At 39.7% G+C, this 22,245-nt stretch overlaps 1 protein-coding gene across 1 annotated transcript in view; it reads left to right on the forward strand.

Annotated features, from left to right (window-relative positions):
* Window positions 1-9,690: 9,690 nt before the first annotated feature.
* The window catches only part of Slc13a1 (solute carrier family 13 member 1), a 78,546-nt gene continuing 65,991 nt past the window's right edge, over window positions 9,691-22,245 (forward strand). The window contains exon 1 of the mRNA XM_036182856.1: window positions 9,691-9,789. Within this exon, the coding sequence (XP_036038749.1) occupies window positions 9,691-9,789 (99 nt within the window). The remainder of the gene's footprint in view (window positions 9,790-22,245) is intronic.

A 22,245-nucleotide genomic window follows, 5' to 3' on the forward strand; every position in this document is an offset into this window, starting at 1 on the left:
TCTCTGACCCCAGGTAAATTTACGAGGGTGTACAATATTTTGGGGAACACAATACCACCACACCCTCTCCCTAACTTGTCTTCCTTCCACCATCATCCTTGATTAAACCTTTGATCTCCACCATCCTCTCACTTATTCTCATAAGACACACTTTCTACTATTCCTCCCAAATAAATGCCTAATTGGATTGTGAAATAGTAGTTTTAATATGCATTTTGTACCCCTGCCTTTAGGTTAATTCTCTACCACGTCACATAATTCTCCCTAGCCTCTCTTGTTACAGAGAAAATCTCAAGAATAATTAAGACTATAGGTGAACCTACGGGAAGAAAATTTTTGGCTCACTGCCAATGAAGAAATAAAATGAACAGAGAGGAGAGGAGATGTTTAAATCTGATAGGAGAAATGAGCCACCTGTCATTAGAGGAATTCAACAATATTCTGGGAAGGAACAAGTTTTGACATGCATATTTCTTAGGACTTAGAACAATTTTCCAAACTAAAAGTACTATGATTCTAAAAATGTCCTGTAAACCATTTTAGGATGAGATATTTGTGTAAGAATTTATAATGAATTATTGTAGAAGAATTATTATGCATGGTAACAAGCCATAATTAATTGCCTTCCAATAGTACTTGTCCTGTCTCAACCAAACCAGAGGATTTCTTGCCATGTCCAGATGGCCTTTCACGTTGGAAGGGATAGTATCCTGTGGATAAGACAAGGCACTTACTAGAAAGACTTTATTTGGATCTATTTTAATAGCCTCTAAGGTAGTCTGGGTTCTTTTGCTTTAATGAGATATCTGAGGCTGGTGACTCAAGAAGCTGCTGTAGGACATGTCTTTGGAGATGCAAAAGTTCAAGAACTGAACACTGTTTTTGCTTGGCTTCTGATGAGGTCCATGTGACGGAAGTGAAGTTGACATGTGTAGGAGACAAGTCACATGACCACAGAGAGGTAAGAGATGCTGGTGTGCTTGATATCAAATCAGCCCCACAGTCAGTAATCCAGTCGTAGGAGATTTTATTACAGCAGGTTCCCATCCTGTCCTGAGAATACTAACCTCGTCTTTTGAAAAGGACTTTAGTACATTTATGAGAGTAGTTCTCATAACTTAATCGACTCTTATTGATTTCTACCTGTTAAACATTTTGTCACCACCTCTCAATATTGTTGAACTGGGGACTAAACTTTTGAACTTCGGGGGAACACACTAATCCCAAGCCACAGATTCCTAGTTCCTTTTCAAATGTCCCAGGGCTCACTATTGTTTCCATATTCAGTTCAAAAGCATATACTCAACTGGATCCTCAGGGCTTTTCACCTAATATGGTATAACCATACAATGATATAACTCAAGAAGAAAAAGTTCTGAAATTTTATCTCTGTAAGTCTTTGATTTAGAAAAAAAAAAGAGGAATTTGCCACCAAACCAAATAATAAAAGAATCCAAGTGGTGAAGAACAGAGAATGCTGTAACTATGCCAACAGAAAATTACTGCAGAAGGGCAGTCTGGCCAGCTTCCATCTTCATGTTAATAGCATATTGTCAAATATTCTACACTTAGGTAAAAAATAATTTTTGAAAGAGATGGGTCAGCTTGACTGCAAGCTGAACTGTGTCAAGGCCATTTACTACACTTAAAATAAAATCACCATTAGGAATCTTAACATTTTGTTTTTATCATCAGGGACAGGAAATGTTTCAAAGGGACAATACTTTTGGTAGTCAAATAGGGGATTTTTTCCCTCTATCTTAAGAAAGATAAACAAACACATTTGGCTGAGAGCAATAACGATGTGTAGCAGACCTGAGTAGGAGGGTAGAGGGGGTAGAGAGTGGGGGACAGAATGATGGGGGGTGGAGGGCATGTTGCTCTCATTCATTTCCTTCAACTAGTCTGCATAGTTTCCCTCAAGAATTGGTTCCAAGTGACTCAATATATCTGCAGACAGAAATCTGATGTCCCAGGAAGTATGATAGCTTGGATAAGGTCATGTTGTGTGGTGGGTCTAAGTAACCAATTGCTGAGAGTCTTTAGTTTCCCTTGCTGAGAGAAAATGTATCAGTGTTCTAAGACTTCACAAACTCTACTTACTTCCATAGCAATGTGTAAATGTAATAAATCCTGCCTTCAGGAGTCCTGGGTTTTCTTCTGAATACCATGGCAGCTCCCATTAGAACTGAGGTACTGACCATTGAGACTGCTGGAATGTGAATGTTGCATCAGGTAAGAAAGTAAAACACTAGCAGGGATGCTGTCCTTGCACTTCTTAGGATAGGTTTATTCACTTTCCCTTTTTATTCTTTTAGTTATATTTCTAAACAGTTTGGATGATATTTTATTCATTATCTGCTCATTCCTATATCAGATAATTATAAATGTCTACTCTATGAAGAAAGACCACTGAAAAATGTTCATAAAGAACCTGTACTCTACTCTTCCTTTACTATTTGTGCTCTTCCTCACAAATAGTAAATCAAACTATGAAAAAAAAAAGTTCAGCATTAAAAAGTCAAGCTAACTACTTGGGTCTGCAAAGTCATGAATCTTTTTTTTTTTTATTTAAAAAATTTTTCATTTTCTATACCAACCACAGTTCCTATCCCTCCTCCCATTTCCCCCTCCTGCCTCCCCCAGATCCCCCCCCATCCACTCCTCCAAAAGGTTAAGACCTCCCCTGCAGAGTCAACAAAGCCTGGTACATTCAGTTGAGGCAGGACCAAGCCCCTCCCCTACTGCATCAAGGCTGAGCAAGGCTTCCTGCTCTAGGGAATGGGCACCAAAGAGCCAGCTCATGCACCAGGAATAGATCTTGATTCCAGTGCCAGGGGCCTCTCTAATGGACCAGGCTACACAACTGTCTCCCACATGCAGAGGCCCTAGTTTGGTCCAATGTAGGCTCCACAGCTGTCAGTCTAGATAGAGCTCATGAGTTCCCAGGAGCTTGGTTCTGTATATTTCCCCATCATGAAAGAGATGTCTTAATAAAGGGAGGAGCCATTAAGGGGTTAGGGAGAAATTTGGTGCTAGGGAAATTCCCAGGAATCTACAAGGATGACCCCCAACTAAGACTACTTGCAATAGTGGAGATGGTGCCTGAATAGGCCTTCACCTGTAATCAGATTGGTGACTATCTTAACTGTCATCATAGAGTCTTCTTCCAGTGTCTGATGGAAACAGATACAGAGATCACAGCCAAGCACCAGACTGAGCTCTGGGAGTCTAGTCAAAGAGGGAGAGGAGAGATTATTGGGGGGGGGGGGCGGTTAAGATCATGAATCTTAGAAGAGAACCAATTACAACCACTTTACTAGACAAGCATAATTCTTATGTACATTCTAAAATTTCTCCTTATACTCACAGTGTAGCTCTCACCCCTCATCAAAGAAAATTCTCCACAAAGCAAGGGGAGAGCATTCCAGAAAGCTACAATGGGTCACAATGCATCAATAAATGTGGAGCCAAGTTCCAATGGATACAACACAAGTCCTGTGCTGAAGGCACAGAAGACATCGTGGAAGAAGGGGGTCAAAAGATTCTAAGAGCCAGAGGACCAGGATGTGAGATTGTGCCTACTAGAAATGACAAGGAAGTGATATTACAACCATATGGCTCCCTAGACAAGACCAAACAATGACACCATCGACAGACAAGCTGATGTGAAAGGAGGGAATCTCACCAAGCCCCACTTCCTAGACAAAAAACCTACAGGTAGTGACTACTGAGAGAGGGAGAATTAGACTTTCCTAAAGATGAGCCTCCTAACTGATTATCCAGTACACAGTGGGCAGCCCTAAATTACACACACAGGCCACACTGAACAGACTCAACAGGTTGTATTTATGTATTTGTGTATGTATATGTCACATTAATAATAAAAAAGAGGGTGTCAAAAAAAAAAAGCCAGGCAGTGGTGGCACACGCCATTAATCCCAGCACTTGGGAGGCAGAGCCATGAGGATCTCTGTGAGTTTGAGGCCAGCCTGGGCTACCAAGTGAGTTCCAGGAAAGGCGCAAAGCTACACAGAGAAACCCTGTCTCGAAATAAACAAAACAAAACAAAACAAAAACAACAACAAAAAATAAAAAGAGGGGGTCAATTTGAGAAGGAATGAAGGAGAGGTCACATGATGGGTTGGAAGAAAAGGGAAAGGAGGAAGTGATGTTTCTTCATTTTAATTAATTTTTTGATAAAAGAAAAAGGTTAATTGAAGAAACAATAGGCAGGTTTAATGTAAAATGTCTGTCTGTAATAAATAGAAGTAAAAACACTAAACCATAAACAGTAATTATTTTCTCAGCTATTTTATAAAAGGACTCTCTCTCTCTCTCTCTCTCTCTCTATATATATATATATATATATATATATATATATATATATTCTTACTTTAGAAAATGTGACCTATTACAAAACATTCAGATTAGCAAGTTAATAACATCTTCTGCATTGTGTGATTTTAGTTCTATCAATGACATTATTAGCTAGTAGCACTGTGGGCTTATTATGCAAGTAATAATTAATTACATTTGTTTACAAATCATAATGCCAACAACTCTAGGGAGAAATATAACACTCTATAAAGAACACATTAATTTAATTTTATTTAGTATTCAAATCTCTGGGCTTACAAACTAACATGCACTGTCTATTACTCCTTTGGAATGAGTATTGATGTTCCAGAATGTTCCTTCTCTTTCTTCCCTTCTTCCCTAGTCCTTACCTCCATTTTATCATCTCTGAGTTTCTCAGTTTTATCTTTCAGTGGTCCCAAAATAAAAATGAGGTAGGAGTTGGTCCAGAAGAAGCATTTTCTCAAGCAGAGGGCATGGCCAATCTTGTGTTCACAGTGTTCGCTTGAGTAGTCCCTCCTCTTTGGAATTTGCTTCTCTTCTCGGTTCACAGAAGCCCAGGTCCCTGCCTCTCAGGGCACAGTTCAATCTTTATCTACTTTGTCAGTTATTTACTTCATGATTATTGAGGCTATGGTTAATGAATGATGCCAACTTAAGCACTTGGGGGACTTGTGTTTGAATCTACAGTCTACATGGTAGATAACAGACAAATATTTTATCCTTCATTTTAAGATATAGGATGTGGGCCTAGAAATTTGCCAACATATTTTTTATTTAGTTTTGAAGCAACATTTCATTCTATTGCCTGGGTTGCCTAGACTGACATGGAACTCATAATTCTCCTGTTTCAGCCTTCCCAGTAGTTGGAACAAGTAATTATTAGTCATATAATATCACTGTCTATGTTTTGGTTTCATCAAGAGATTTTGGTTCATCTTAAGGCTTTATGAACCTGAATAAAACATGGCAAGGTAAATGCCAGGACCATTAGATGGTAGTGAGGGGGAAATGTCTTGTGTTAATAGCTTGTAAAATGTTTGGAGATCAACTCACATACAACATTTCCTTTCCCCCATGTGATGGCTAGAAGCTTTGTAATTTATTAAGATGTTTGGAATATATAAGTAGAAATCTCAGCTGGTGAGACATTTTGGCAGGTAAAGGCACCTGGTACTTACTGAGCACAGTAAGTTCAGTTTTCAGCACCCACATGGCCAAAGGAGAGAACTGTGCCTGCACATTTATCCCTGATCTCTATACATGTGCCATAATGTGTATGTGTTTGCCCAGTCATAATACACAAAATAAATAAAATTTAAAAATAACTAAATTAAAAATCATCAGGAATGACACTCTGTTTTTGGGCTGGTGGAGGCTTAGGAACAAATGAACACCAGGAAAAACCCTGGCTTTCGATTCCCTGACCCAAAGTCTCTATTTGAAATTGACTAAGATTGATAGGGATTTTGTGCTCTAAAAGTTCAAAGAGTAAAAACAGCAGTGTGACTGAAGCAGCTGCTGATTCACTAAGAGTGAAAGCGTTTTGACTATCGGTGTGTTTTCCCTGCCTTGGCAAGTGCACATTAGTACACTGCTTTTTTTTTTTTTTTAACTTAGAAACCTTTGAAATGCTATGTATCTTTTGAAACCTGAACACTCTACTGGTCAACACTATACCACATAAGCAATGTGTCTATTTGGCTTCATTTGATTACAATCACAGATAAGCAGAGAAGACCCACTGAGTATGTACTTATACCCAGAACTTTGCTGGAGACATGAGAGGTAAATGAATGCGGCCCCACACCCACTCAATTGATTAACAGTCTTACTGAGGTTTAAGAATCATTTGCATTAGTAAAATTACATATAAAGCTAACTAAATGTGGATAGTCTTAAGACTTCTTTTGGTCCAGTACTATAGTCATTTTCATTTATTTCAAGCACTCCAGGATACATGGATGATTTAGCCTAAGAGGCTTCCTCAGATGGACTTGTAAAGTAATGGATTGGGGACTCAGGCACAGATTGAAGTTATCATTATAGAGAAGCAGATTGGACACGAATCACCAAGATCAAATTTCAAGATGGGTGGGATTGAAGGAGAGAAGAAAATAATATGTATGTATGTATGTATGTATGTATGTATGTATGTATGTATATATATATTTGAGACAGGATTTCTCTGTGGTGTTCTGGTGCCTGTCCTGGAACTCACTCTGTAGACCAGGCTGGCCTCAAACTCACAGAGATCTGCCTGCCTCTGCCTCCTGAATGCTGGGATTAAAGGCGTGTGCCACCAGGAAAGGCTTGAAGAAAAGCACAGATTTGACAACGAACATGTCATGAAGAAAAGACCACCAGAAAACAGGTATGAGGGAAACTTACTTCTACTCTGTTGCCACTATTGTCTACACAAATATGATGGGCAATTGAACTGCCTTAAAATAGAAGGGGGGGGATCTTCCATCTGTGCTCAAACCTTTCATATCACTTATGCTATCCATAAAGCCCAAGAGTAAATGGCAAAGATATGATCCTTAAGCTTATCAATCCACATGCAAAGTCTATATTTGCTAATGAGTTGAATAAATAGTCAATATTGTAGATATATGATATAGTTAAAAAAGATAAAGCATTGCCTTAGGAGTCAGAAAGAGTTGGATTCAAGTTATTATTATGTCACTTAATTCCTGGCACATCTTATCTGACCACTTTAATTCTGAGTTTCCACAAAATACAAGTGGTAATAGTAACTGCAAATAGCAATGCAAATGTCATGACTTGTATTTGTGTTTGTTCCCATTACTAGAGAGGGAACCTGGAGTCTCACGCTTTCTAAGTAAGGGATCTACCACTGAATTATTATACCACCCCACTCCCCTTTTTGCTTTTAAATACTGAGACAGGGTCTCACTAAATTATCTTAAGCTTACTTTGTAGCTCAGAAGGTCCCTGAACTTCCAATCTTCCTCCCTAAGTCTCGTGAGCAGCTATATTTATAAGCCTGCATCACCTGCCTGCATTATATTGCATTTTGAAAATGAAATGGAGTCGAAATTGCAAAATCCCTGGTGCATAGAAGATGGTGTACAAGGCAACAGTATTATTAATTTTTATATTTGAACAGGATGTGTTTTTAAATTAACTAATGTTCACCTGTTATTACAACTCAATTCATATACAACACAACTGTTGTATGTTAAAATAACATAAATATAGTAAGTCACAGAAGTTTCAGTGTGTTTAATGGGAATTACTTTGCCAGCTCTTTTCTGTCTGTGGCAGCAATAGAACGCAGCTGAGATTAGGCGAATGGCTGTGTGGGAGAGGTAAGGCAGAGCGTGGACACTTTGTAACTATGGACTGAAACTCTTTGTGTGGACGCCCACAGCAGACCGGTGGAGCTGTAGCTTCAGACCACAGAATGAGTCTCCTGAAAACCTTCCTCCGGGCAGAAACTGTCCCCAGAGGAAAGCAGTGGTACAGACAAGCATCAAGAGATCTCCTCAGCCTCTGTGTCTCTGAAGTACTGTCCCTCTAAACACTGCATAGGTCCTTAAATGGCACACGAATGCCTTTTCATTTTTTTGATATCATTTCACAAAGTAATATCCTCTAAGATGAGAAAGTGAAGTTCAAATGGTTGAACCAGGTGGCCTAAGAAAATCAGAACAAAAGTGGTCTTCAAAAAAATTGAAAAAAAAAAAAAGGAAAAAAAAACCCATATGATGAACTAGTCAGGGCCTTAGTGGGAAAGGTAAGTATAATTCTGAGCAACTCAGCGCCTTTAATCTGTTCGTAATGTTCTTTGTTATCGCTACTTTGTGGACAGTCACTGTTATATGACTGTCATTATTCAGATGGCAATCACCCTCTCTTTCATTGGGAAATTTTTTATATAATGCGCCATTCTTACCCACAATCTTTTTTTTTCTCTTTACTCATCTAGTTTTCCTGAATCACTGTGTAATTTGCCTGGAAATGTATTGTTTTAGAGGGGAAAAATTCTTATTTACATCAATACAGGGACTATTACTGAAAAAAATTTTTTTTTTCCTTGACAGAAAAGTAAAGCAGAGTCAACACTAATATGGAATTAGAAGTCTGGTCTAAATGACAACCATGAGTCATAAAGGAGTGAAATCTGTATCAAGAGAAATTCACTGTAAATTTACATGAGGCCTGGGAAGCACTTTCTTAATATCTAGGGCTGAGTGCACAGGCGCTTAGTTGAGCCTTAGTGTATAATAAATTTACAATTCAAAACACACTAGACAAACCCTAGTCTTTCCCTCGATTCCATGTTGTAACACGTTTCATCATTACACACACACACACACACACACACACACACACACACACACACACACATACACACACACCTTGAATGGCCCCAGTGAATGATCTCTGGACAGCTCCCTTGATAATTATGCAGCTAGTGTTAGGGCAATAATATCAACAATAATATCAATTCAAACCCATGAGGATCTTTTTTTTTTTTTTTCTCTGTAGCTTTGGAGCCTGTCCTGGACTAGCTCTGTAGACCAGGCTGGCCTCAAACTCACAGAGATCTGCCTGCCTCTGCCTCCCGAGTGCTGGGATTACAGGCATGTGCCACCACCAATCGGCCCCATGAGGATCTTAAAGGTGAGGGGTTTATATAAGGTTTATTTTTGTTTCTTAACAAAAAGAGGTATTAAGATCTCCAAGAGGCACAGAGCACTTTGCTTTCAAAGTAAAAGGAAAAATTGCTATCATTTTTTCCTAATGCTGACTCAGTACAGGACCTGAGAAGCCCCAGGACAACTCACCAGCACCAAACACCCTTTCTTTTACCCCCACCCCCACCCCGCACTGAAATCCCTGCTGTTGGTGTTGCTATTTCAACTTAGTCTGTTGAGAAATACTGAAGGTGTCACTGCAATGGTGACATCTCCTGCTAGGACAAGCTAGGCATCATCCAAAGGGGCAGCGGGGATAAAATGTGGAAAAACTCAGTTAAATTCATGATCTTACCTTCTCCTGGTTGCTCCAGGCTACAGTCCAGTCTCTGTGCACCCAGAAAGAGAGGAAAGGAACCAGTATTTTTTTTTTTTCTACAAACCACACAAGCAAATGGTCTTTGAGTACTCAAGCACTCTTGGGCTTATCTCTCTGTTTTAATTATGATAGTAAAACAATAAAAATGAGATTTAATTTTAACTAACATTGGTGTGTCTGAGGCAGTCAGTAAAGGTGATAGGGTAGAAAAATATTAATCCAGGCTGGTTATTTAACATCGGCCTGAGTGTGAGGAGGACACTGCTGAAGTCCCTGCTCAGGACAATGAAACTCCTCGGTTATGCTTTGGTCTACCGCCGCTTTCTCATCGTGGTACTCAGTGTTCTCTTTTTATTACCACTACCTCTCATCATCCGCACCAAGGTAAGTCAGCCTGGAGCACAGACTGGCACATTTCTTGAGCTATGTAGGTTGTCCTTCGCTGTTGATAATGCTCTGTTTCAAAACTGAATGACCGTAACAGTTGATGCTTCGCTATCTATTGTATTTGGTCTGTTTTCTTTGTTTTCTGTGGTCAGTCTTATTTGCTTCTCAGCATTACTAACTGGAATAATTAAACACACTAATCAATGAGAATTGTTCCCCACCTGTCAACTAGATGAAAGGGACAACAAAAGAGACAGAGCCCTTTAGATCTGATCTTTCAAGTTATCAACCTGTAAGGAGCATCATGGATAACAATCCCTTCCCTTGAAAGTAGGCAATAATAAATTTCTGTATAAAAGACTAACGGGGATGTCTAGTCTTGTGACATTGTGACATGATGCTGTTGTCAGCTACAAATGTGTTGTGCTGTATCCTTAGTTATCCTAGGATGCAGGAGGCCTGTGGGCTGCTAGTTAGACAGCCTGGGCAGAACAAACGGCCGTGTAGGGTCTAGAGTCAGCCACAAAATTTCCCAGAAATTTAATTTCCTCCTGGAATAGGGACAGCAAAAATGTGAAGTTGTTTTCCAGGTTAATCAGAAAATGTAATAAATCATCGTACCATGCTTTGATCACTTCAGACTTTATCGTACTTACTTCAGTGTGCTTATGACTATCTTTTCAGATTGCTTTTGAAAAGAATCAGTCTTTTAAGTCCAGAATATTCATCTCAATGAATCCCCTGTGTTTTGGTGATGTGATCTGAACTAGCAAACACTCAGCAAGCACCTCCTCTGTGTCAGACACAAGCGTGATTTGGTGGTAAGAGAACAGGTGCTGGAGACAGGCTCTCTGCTTGAGATGCCGGATTTAGCATCGTGCAAGCTGTGTGACCTGAAGAACTTACATAACCTTCCTGTGCTTCTGTTTTCTCATGAGAGCGGAGTCATAGTGGGCTTGTTGTGAGGATGAAATAAACAGTAGGGAGGGGATTCCAAGTCTCCCTTCCTGTGTTGTCTGCCCAGGTAGGGTGATTCTTACCTCCTGTGTTGTGCTCCACTCAATAGTAGAGAACCTACCTGATGCTCTTTTCTCATGAGTACTGTTGGATTAATAAAACAGAATACGCAATTGCAATACACTGGGCACGCCAGCTTCTCTCAGAAGTCTTAGCCACCTATCTGGAAATCTCTGAAGAAAGTTGATATGCAGTAATAGAGTATTTTATATTCAGCCAAGGCCCTCTCTACCTGGGAAGCTAGCAGAGCAACTGTCCCTCCTCCCACAACTGGGGGTGCACCTCTGCCGGGCATGACCTTTCCATTGCAGCTTCTTACACTTGATTTCCACCCACGAGACTAGGCAGCTGTGTGACCCTGGTAGACAGACCAGATAACAGAACTGACTCCTACACAGCTCTAATTCAGCTCCTCCCCATCACATTTACAAGTCTGTTGATCTATCTACTGTGCATAATAATCTCTTTTTAAGCCTCCTGATCTTATGACTTTCCAGATGTGGCAGAATCTTCTCATGGGCACATTTTGATTCACACATTGGTGCTTGCCACATTTTAACATTTTGCCTTTAACATTTCTCGACATAGGCCCTTAACTTATTGCAGAGCACACAGGAAATTAAACTAGAGTCAGTCTTGTGCCATGGCTACACATCATCTATGCTGTACTTCTGATGTACAAATGAACCTCACTCCAATTACCATCCATAATTTTAGGGGAAATAAATATAACCTCACTGTGAAAGAAAACAAATACATAAATAAAAAGCAATAATATGAGTTCATGATTCTCTAATTGGAAAGTGTGTTATTACTAAGAAATGTACTCATTGATTTTTCTTTTCCAAACATGCAATGATAAAAGTATATTACATCCATACATTAGCCCAAGTACATTGAATGCAAAGTGAAGAGCCCCGTATCACACTGCCTTTATGAATGTATCCCTCTTTTGTTTCCTTCTAATCAACTCATTTGTTAAAATTCAATTAATGTTAATGAGAAAAAAAATTTCCTAACATTTTTTGGCTATTTTGAACAGATATTTCTATCATTAACCAAATGCTAACTAAACTTAAAAGAAGATTATTTTAACTCTTGAAATGAAAGCAGGAAAAAAGGTATGAAATGCGATAGAGGCCTACATTGACAAGGATGTACATCAACTTGCTGTTAACATTTTGTTACTGAAGTAAGGAAGCCTACACTTGTAGAGACACAACAATAAGTTAACAGAAAAATGCAAGCAAAACCAAGTCCAATTAGTCTTTTAAAAACACAATGCATCTATGTGACATTGAACCAAGAAGCAATGAAACACTGGCTGATATTTTCATTCTTCTACTGGTTACTGGTGCTTTATAGGGACTGGCCTTGTCTCCTATCTCAACTCCGTCTGTAGCCAAGAAAGTGTCGTCAACAGTGGAACCCTCAGAGAATTTTGAAGCAACATTAAAAGGGAAAGAGAAAGGACAACTTTACAGAACACTCCTCTCTTCTAGGCGTTCTGCCAAATGCTTCGGTCAAAGCGTCATATTTAACCTTCTAACAAACATGCCAGCATTCTCATTTTACATTTGAAGAAATCCGTGCTCAGAGACACTGAATGCAACAAAGGCTGAGAAACTTGTTTTGAACTTGGGTTTTGTCAAAATTCAGAATTCAAGTGTTAACAGGTGTTTTGGACTCTTCTCAATTTTGTGTTTTTGAAGGCTTATTCCCTGTGGATTGTTAATCATTTATCAACAACTCAGGCAGTTCTAAATATGATAATGCTCCCAATAAGTCAAAGAGCAAAGGAGGCTATCCTAGCCATTTCCTTAATTAGCGTTATGCTATTTAGAGGCTTCAGGGTAGAAAAATGGCATTGAATCCCAGCACTGGGGAAAGGTCTTTTGAGAAATGAAGCAAAGAGCTAGGGGCGTGCCATTTCCTGATGTCACAGAGTCCTAGCTGAATCACATGGTTATGTCTGCTTGTCAAGTTATGGTGACCCTTTTCCTTCCAGTGCTCACTGAGTCATGGCACTGGACTGGTATCTTCATGCCATTTTATTGAAGAGAACTCAGGCCCATGTGTTTCAATGCTTTCATTGGGGTGGTATTTTATAAGGAAGGAGATTGTGCCTTAATCCTGAAGCTTCTGGGCCAGATTTGATTTTTACCAATTGGTTATTACTATTATTCATTCACTCAAAGTTTTCAGATTAAAAATAGAAAGAAAAACGATTGAAGAGTTTGCCAAAATCTGGTTGCTCATGTATCCAAATACTTGTCAGAGTCCATTGTCTGACCAGCAATGCTAACTACAAGTGAATTTCGGCACCTGTATTGCTTCTATGTTGGTAAGAAGTTCAATTCCAGTGCATTGCTGTAGATGAACGTTCCTTCACTAAATTGTATCTCTTATGAACCTGAAATACCAGAAATACTTCTAAATTCTCTCCTAAACACAAAGGTACTCCCAGGTCTTCCCCTGTTAGTAGTCACTGATCAGTAAACAAACTTCTAACGCAACTGCTATTTATTTGAATTAAATGGTCACAGTAACTTTTTCTCACTTTAAAGGTGGAATTCCCTAAACGTTCCTATGCAGAAGTCTGTTAACACTGACCCAGGTGGTGTGCCACATTTCATTTATATTCCCGATGTAACTTATTCTTTCACGACTATTTCCAGCAGCTTGCTAATTTCAATCTCTTCAGCATGTGCTCAGTTTTATCTCCATTCTTATCTTTCCAGTATTTTGGCTCTTCTCAGTATTACTATTTATAAAACAAACAACAAGCAAAAAGATTAAAAGGAAGATCAGCTAAGAACTTAGCTTAGTCAGTGCAGTTCTTGTTTATCATCCATAAAATCCTGAGTTCAAGGCTCAGCATTGTGTATACTAGGTGTGGTAGTCCATGCCTATAATCCCAGTACTTGCCAAGTAGAGGCAAGAGGACTAGAAGTCAAGGTTAAGGCCAGCCTTGGCTTCACTAGATACTGTCTCTATAAATAAGTAAATAAGCAAGCCCAGATTGTTTGGGGAGCAGCAGGAAAAGCCCAAGCAACCATATAGTATCCTATTAGGTGCATTTCTCCAAAGTATGCCTCACTCCATCCAGCTGATGCACTGGCTGTTATTTTCACAGTAAAGAGACAGGAAAACAATCATATGGGTACTGAGAAACGTACTAGTTGATAGATTGTAAAATGCTGGTCACATTTCAGTTTTAGATACTTCTGGTTTTAAATATTTTACAGCAAGATAGGCTCACAAGGAGAAGACAGTGGGAGAGTCCTGATACAAGAAGGAGCCCCACACCCAGCTGTGTGTCCGCTCAGATGCTTCCCCCTCCATCACTCTTTTGTTGCTGAGGATGCTGTCTTTCCATCTAGACTTTCCTGCATCCACCCATCTTCCTCCCATTCTCCAGTCTTGCTGTACTTTCCTTGAGATGACAACAATCTTCATCTCTACTTTTCATATATCATATTTTCACACCCACTTTCCCAAATATCTCACCGGAGTACTAATTTCAAAATATCTGCTTGATCCAGTTGTGATGTCCGGTCAAGCATCTTTGGTGGAAAACTTCAACTTTGACGTGTGTCCTAATAACCTCCCAGCTCCATCCTTCACAGACACTATTAGCAGTCCCTAGAGTACCAGTGAATATTCCTGCCCCTCTCCCTTTGCACATGCTCTTCCTGGAATGCCCTTCTTTGTCCTGCCCACCTTGAGAAGACAGGCTCAGACTGATGCAAACTAAGCATCATCATGGCCACTCTTGTTTTAATCATAGCTAAGTTGGCCCCATTGTAGTGTGTATTCATGTGGCAGTTATCTTTCCTCTATAGACTGTAAGTGCTCTAAGATAGCCATGCAGATGTGTCGTCTAGCCTCATATATAGGGCTTGTCACACAGATAGTAGATGGCAATGTTGAATGAGCTGATAGATTTTCTTATGTGGCAGAAAGATTTGAGATTTAAGTCACATCTAATAATAAAAATAGGATTCACATTTTTTTCTATGAGCTATAAGGTGAAAGAGGGTGATGAGAGGAGAGGGTTTCTAATACATAGAAAAGAGCAGTAAAGAGATGGAGCAAGAACATGGCTATAACAGGAAGATACCTGGCCCATAAAGCTCAGTTTGGGGTATTGTGTATTTTTAAATTAACATACAATATATTAAACACACTATGGCATTTTCTTCTATTAAAATACACTCTGTTGCCTGGTGGTGGTGGAGCATTCCTTTAATCCCAGCACTCGAGAGGCAGAGCCAGGATCTCTGTGAGTTCAAGGCCAGCCTGGTCTACAGAGCAAGCTCCAGGACAGCCTCCAAAACTACACAGAAAAAGTTTGTCTTGAAAAGCAAAATAACAAAAACCAGAAAATCACCCATGGGGAGTCAGCAAAGCCTGTTACATTCAGTTGAGGCAGGACCAAGCCACTCCTTCCCAGCATCAAGGCTGAGCAAGGTGTCCCACCATAGGTAAAGGGCTCCAGAAATCCAGCTCATGCACCAGGGATAGATCCTGGTCCCACTGCCATGGGCCCCTCAAACAGACCAAGCTACACAAACAACTGTTTCCCACATGCAAGGGCCTAGTCTGGTCCCATGCAGGCTCCACAGCTGTCAGTCCAAACTCTGTGAGCTCCTATGATCCCAAGTTAGTTGTTTTTATGGGTTCCCCTGTGATGACCTGGCCCCCCTGGCTGGTACAATCCTTCCTCCCTCTCTTCAACAGGATTCCTTGAGCTCAGCTCAGTGCTTGGCTGTGGGTCTCTGAATCTGTTTCCATCAGTTACTGGATGAAGCTCTCTGATGACAATTGGGATATTCACCAATCCAATTACAGGAGATGGCCAGTTTAGGCTACCTATCCACTACTGCTGGGAGTCTTAGCTGGGGTCATCCTTGTAGATATACATCCTTTGTGGGAGTTTCCCTTGCACCTGGTTCTACATGACCCTAACTGGATATGCTATGATTTTTGTCACTGTTGGAGGCCTGTATGTGGTGATATTTTATTTGTGCACCCCAATAAAGCTTGTCTGAGGTTCAGAGGAAAAAGCCAGCCACTATTTTAAACATCGAAGTCAGGCAATGGTAGCACACACCTTTAATCCCAGCACTTGAGATTTCATGCCTTTGCTTAGGAAGGACACACACCTTTAATCCCTGGAAGTAATATTACAGGACACAGAAAGGTATGTAAGGTGTGAGGATCAGGAACAGAAACTGAAGAGGAATGGATGGAAGTGGGGAAGGACTGGGAGGAGAGGAGGGAGACGAAACTGCAGTTGGAATGTAAAATAAATGATTAAATTTAATAAAAAAAAATAGTTAACTGCAGGACAAATCAACTTACCAAAATTAAATATATTTCATGAAAAAAACCTTGCCAAGTGTTTCCAGAAGCTACCGCTTAATGTTCAGACGATAGTTAACTGTAAGTAACTGATGGAAACTATGAAAAGAGGAAGTAAATAAAGAGAGCTCATGTGCTACAAAAACAAACAAACAAACAGAAGTACAGGTAAGAACTGAAGGCTGTTTAAAAAAAATCCTAGGTAGATATGTTAAGCATGAAGAAAGGTAGTCATTGAAATTGAAAACAACAAAAATAAAAACTCATAACTGTGTTGGGGGTTTTGAGTTGTAACCAACTTCCCTAGGGGAAACCTCTTTTTTGTTTGAATCCAGTTGTCATTAAGGATGAATCTTACATATCAACTAATGTTTAAGCAACTTACTGTGACATTGTCTCACATAGTAAGATAAATAGCATGACCACGTCAATATCATGGCTCAGGTTCAGTCAGGAGACACACTGATTAGCAAGTTATTTATTGAAAGACTCTCCCTTCCTTATGCTTGAGTAAGGTGGGATACCTTTGGCAGCTGTTTCTTTAATACAGGGAGTTGAAGATATTCTTTTGAGGGTAAGCCTTTTTCTAAATGTGTTTTGTTTGCCTTGTCTCTTGAAAATCCCTTCATCAGTTTACAGCAAGATTGGTAGCTAAATGTCAGGTAATAATAGCTCTACCAGATGTTTGAACTGGCCTCATGTCCACCATTAATTTTAGATGTTCTTAAGGTATACTACATTCTACATCCTGACCTGGAAGGGTCAATACACCAGTCTACCAGCACTTGAAAATGTAGCCCTGCTGTCTGCCAAATATTTAGGAATAGATATTGGAAAGCGAGGAAATCTTGCTCCCAGGGCTCTGAGTGAGAGTTTTAAATGTCCTGGAGGCCATGGGGTAAATCAAGAGAACAAAGCAAGGGACAGAGAAGCTTCTTGAGTTAGGTAGCTTTGGTCCAGGCTTCTTAAGTATCTGGCAAGAATCATGTTCCCATCAAGAGCAGGAGGCAAATTTCAAGAAACAAAAATCTCCAAGAATACCAAAAGATAGCTAAGAACAATAGTACTATCTAAAACTATGACCCACCAACAACCAATGAGAAGGCAAGGAAGAGCTCAAGAGCTTTGTATGTCAATTGCAGCATGTAGGGTATTTCCCTTACCATGGTTATTTTGGCCTCCAAGAATTATCTTTTTCCTGATATAAGAAACATCTACTGTCCCCTAAGATTAGAGTCTCTGTAATAATTACCACAATTGCCCCACCATACTTCTATGAAAGGGAAGTGAAAAAGTAAAAGCCTGCAACATTGGCTACACACATGTAAGGGAATTCAAGAAGAGGCAGGGTGATTCTGGCTTGACTAAATGGGAATTTCTAGAAATAGACCACCCCATGATCATTCAGGACTGTTCAGATGAGAGAATGCTCAGGAAGCCACAGTGGAGGCCCCAGTCTAAATTAGAGTATCCTGTAGGTTAGCGTGTAAGATTCCAATGCTAGCAATAGAGAATGGGTATGATCCACAGAACAATCTGGTGGTACTAAACTACATAACAGTCATGGAGAGGAAAGTAGGTCCATCCAGCTGAGCAGTTGGAGGACATGAGAGTTAAGCTCAGCTGTTGAAGCAAGGCAGGCACCTGTGGTGAAGGAAGATCTGTTAACAGGCAATAAGCAGTTGTTTGGTTTGGGATTTGGATGGAGTATGACTTTCTGGGGGTCATATACTGGAAGGCTGTCCTCAGTATGATGACATTAAGGAGTGATAACACTTTTAAGAGGTGGAGACTAGTAGTTGATAATTACAAGGGTGAAGTCATATGAAAAGACTACTAATAGTTCTGTGGGGCCCTTATTAGTTCCCATGAGAATGAGCTGTCAAAAGAGCAGGTCTGGACCCTCCCTAGTCTCTGGTTTCTTATTTGGTCACATTATCTCCCTTTCCATGTATTCCCCTATTGTGATACCAACCATCACAGGATAACCATGGTCTCCCAAAGTAGACTACCAATCTCGGGGATTTCTACTATAACAATGGAAAACAGAATAACGCACAGGGTGTAGACCAGTGAGAGAAATACAAGAAGGCCTAGCATGAAACAATGATTCTAATTTTTATTTTTCAAGTAAAGCTCAAGCCTATTAAGGCAAGTTTGAGAAAAATAAAGTGCTTTACCACATAGATCAGAACCCTTAACTGAAAAAAACATTTCAGATGGTAAGCTCTGGTTCCTCTAAGAGCCTGTCAAAAAGACAGGGAAGAGAAGTGTTTGAGAAAGACATTCTAATGTGAGCCTTTGACCCCCACACATGCCTGCCTACACAGCAAAGTGTACTCACACACAAATCTGCAGACACTACAAACAAAGAAAAGAAAAAAATAGTTATTAAAATATTAATGGTCTTCCTGAGTACTGGTGCAAGCCTTTCATTCCAGCACTTGGGGGTCAGAGGCATATGGACCTCTGTGAGTTCAAGGCCAGCCTGGTCTACAAAGCCAGGTCCAGGATAGCCAGGATTATAAACAACACAGAAACCCTGTCTTGAAAAACCAAAGAAGATGAAAAGTGACAAGTCACATGATAGAGGCACATCTAGGTGAGGAGTCCAGGGGAAGGGTACAAAGGAGTGACTGACCAGTTTTTCACAGAAACATTCTGTATCTTAAAAAATAAGTAAATGTGGCTGAATGTCCATACTTGTTCAATATGATAAACAATTATATCTGTTATGTAATTTTCTGATTGTTCTAAATATTTTAAAAAACTTGAAGGCTCTTTTAATACAGACTGTGCCAAAGCTTTAGTACCTTGATGTTTTTCATGTAAAGGATCAGTGTCTTACCATAACACTTCCATCACCCTTAGTGGGAGAGAACCTTCCTGCAGTTGGAAAAGGTAGAGGCAGCCAAGAGGGGGCAGGGAGATACACAGGCCAGCATCCTAGGTTATGGGAGAGGGTGTCACTTCCATGTGATCCCTTTGAATGTCTGATGAGCATGAGCATGTTAATAAACAGCTCCCTCCCACTGAATGAGCGTCGTTTCCTCAAACCAAATATATATATATATATATATATATATATATATATATATATTATGGAAAGTGGGGCATCTAGAGACTTTTGAATAGGTGAGCAGCATTTTCAGTCCTGAGGAAGTGCATGAGTGTTTTGTGTCTTCCTTTTCCTTCCCTTCCTTCTTTCATTCCTTCTCTGCCTCCATTTTGCTCACTTCACATGTGACATTTTGAAAAAGGCATCATGGATTTTGAAGGCATTTTGGAACGTCTGTGATAGTCATAATTCCAAATAGGTCTTTTCTTCCTGTATTTTCTGTCATAATGTATAAACAAGATAAAAAGAGCCACTATGCTGGTTTCTGTCTCTCTGTTCAAGAATTTATAATAGTAAAGGACTTTTCTAACTCTGGAAGATAATTTGCATTAAAATGTATTCTTGCTATGGTTGCAGTTTATTATAACAACATCATAAGCATTGCAGACTTCTGCCAGACTGTGGAGGGTGCCTTCAGGTAGGGAGAATAATTCTCTTACTCATCCTGGACAAGAGTGATTCTTTCCCTCCTTGTCCAGACCTTCAGTTTCATTCAGGTATGGAACAAATAGCTAACAAAGACAACAGAAATATGATACAATTATAATCCCATTAATTACTCACATGGAAAAATTGATGTTCAAATGCCATTGTGGGAAACTCCATGAATGAGATACAATTTTGAACTGCACATTGCAGGATAACAAGACTTTCCAAACAGCTTATAAATTCAGAGATTTCACCTGACAGAGAGATATTCCCTACAGGCAGGATTCTGGACCGAGAGGTAAATATGAGAAGAAAAGACTGAGTGATTATATATCTCATAGCTTTTGAAAAAAATAGCATATCTTTACTCAACAACAACAACAACAAATTACTTGGTTACGTTAAAAATGCTGACCTTGCTTCAGTATGTCCAAGAACAAGCCAGCATTCTACATTTCTTGTAAATTCCCAGATAATCTCAATATTGCTGGTCCATGGATTATATGGGGTATATGCAGAGAAAGCCAATGAGCAAATATGAAAACTCAGGGAGAAGGACACAAGTAAGGAAGTCAGAATGAGGAGGGAATGGATTGTTCCCAGACATTGACTCAAATGCTAACTAAGGCCAAGAAGGGAAGCAGAGGAGAAAGCAGTATGGAGGTGCTATGTGGACTAGAAAGCAGTATGGAGGTGCTAGGTGGACTAGAAAGCAGTATGGAGGTGCTAGGTGGACTAGAAAGCAGTACGGAGGTGCTATGTGGACTAGAAAGCAGCTGTCACTTTACAAGACCTAAGTTCTTTTGGAATCTGGAGAATTGTTGCCATGTCACAATATCATGCTAATGTTACTCTGTCTCTCACTTGCTAAAATAATAAATCCACTATATTTTAATATAAAATCTACTGATTTATAAATCTTGAGTCAAACTTTTATATATATAGAAATTTATACATATATACAGAAATACACAAGTATTGTGAGGCAAACAAATTGAATTTGCTTGTTAGACTTTCAACCACTTCAAATCATTCAATAAGGTCGAGAGTCCAGAATTCAAGTGGAAGTGTATAAAAAGAAACATGTAGGAGGTCCTGAGTCTTCCTGGGAGATAGATAACCTGGCTAAATGTTGTGAATTAGAGTTCAATGAAAAGTGAGCCACAGGGATCAGATCCATACATCAAAATGATCTAAAAAGGAGACAATTTTGAAACAGTCTTGCTTTGTAGACCTGGCTAGTTACAATCTCATGGCATCCCTCCTCCCCCCTGCCTCAGTCTCCCTAACGTTAGGACTAAGGGTGTGTGCCACCATGTCAAGAAGCATCTTTGCAAATGAAGGGTTGATGTCAAGAAGTCTGACTGTAAAGTAAAGGTGATTGAATGTAAGTTGAAAATTCTGAATTATAAAAAAAAAAAGCAACTGAAAGGTGCCAACTCAATGAAGTCACAGCTGTGTTAGTTAAAATATGAAAATCTCCCAAGAAAGGTAATTATTCAGCCATTGAGATTTTGCTTGTTGTTCTATTACGGAAGCTGCCCCATCTGAGTAGATTAGGGCTATTGAGGTAAAATTTCAAGCTCATGGCACAGGTTAGATGTGGTGACCAGAACTCGCCAGCCTCTTTTGGTTTTCCTTTTATTTTTCTGATGCAGACTGTTTTTGTTTTTGTTGTTGTTTTGTTTTGAGCTGAGGATCGAACCAAGGGCTTTGTGCTTGCTAAGCAAGCACTCTACCACTGAGCTAAATCCCCAACCCCGCAGACTGTTATATGTGGATGCTTTAGAGTGTTTTCAGAGTGGCTGGGCCTTAATCTAGCTTTATAAAAGACAGTGATCAAGTTGAGTTCTTAGAAGATGGTCTGGAGGCTTACTTCTAATGGACTCGGGCAGAGGGGCGCAGTTGAGGCTTAGTGTAAGAACAGTGAACAGCAAGAGAAGAATTGTTGGTGGGAACTAGGGAGCTTATGATAGTCAAAGTTTGTCTTTGAAACCTATCTTCTTGCAAGTACGGCAGAAAACATAAAGTTGTAAGGAAAAGTTTTGGGGCCATCTAAAACAAAATACACAGTCTTCCCTCTACACTGGCATTTTAAACTAAACTAGTGCCCACAGATACTCTCTAGAGCTGTTTAGAAGGATTCAGTCAAGGCTCTGCTTTATTTTGTTGTTTTTATTATTATTTGTCAGAACTACAGAGGCAGACCCTGTAAGAACTGTCAACATCAAACACCTTTATTCTTTTTCCTTTAAAAATGTAATACAATGAAGATATGGCAGAGTCTGGGCTTATTAAGAATCTCTTATATTCACTGAAACAGCAAAGATGCTGAGGAGCAAATGCCCAGTCCAGAGGATTCAGACTGATGCCAGTGAATCATAGAGAGGAAAGCTGGATATTGTACAGGCTTAAAGAAAAGACCTCATCAAAACCCTAGCCACAGTCTCTCTCAGTAAATGTCCAAATGCAACTCTGAGTTCTCGGACAGCAAATAGCAGGAGAACAAGAAGCAGCAATGT

This window comes from Onychomys torridus, chromosome 3 (assembly GCF_903995425.1).
Source record: "Onychomys torridus chromosome 3, mOncTor1.1, whole genome shotgun sequence".
Classification (NCBI taxonomy): domain Eukaryota; kingdom Metazoa; phylum Chordata; class Mammalia; order Rodentia; family Cricetidae; genus Onychomys; species Onychomys torridus.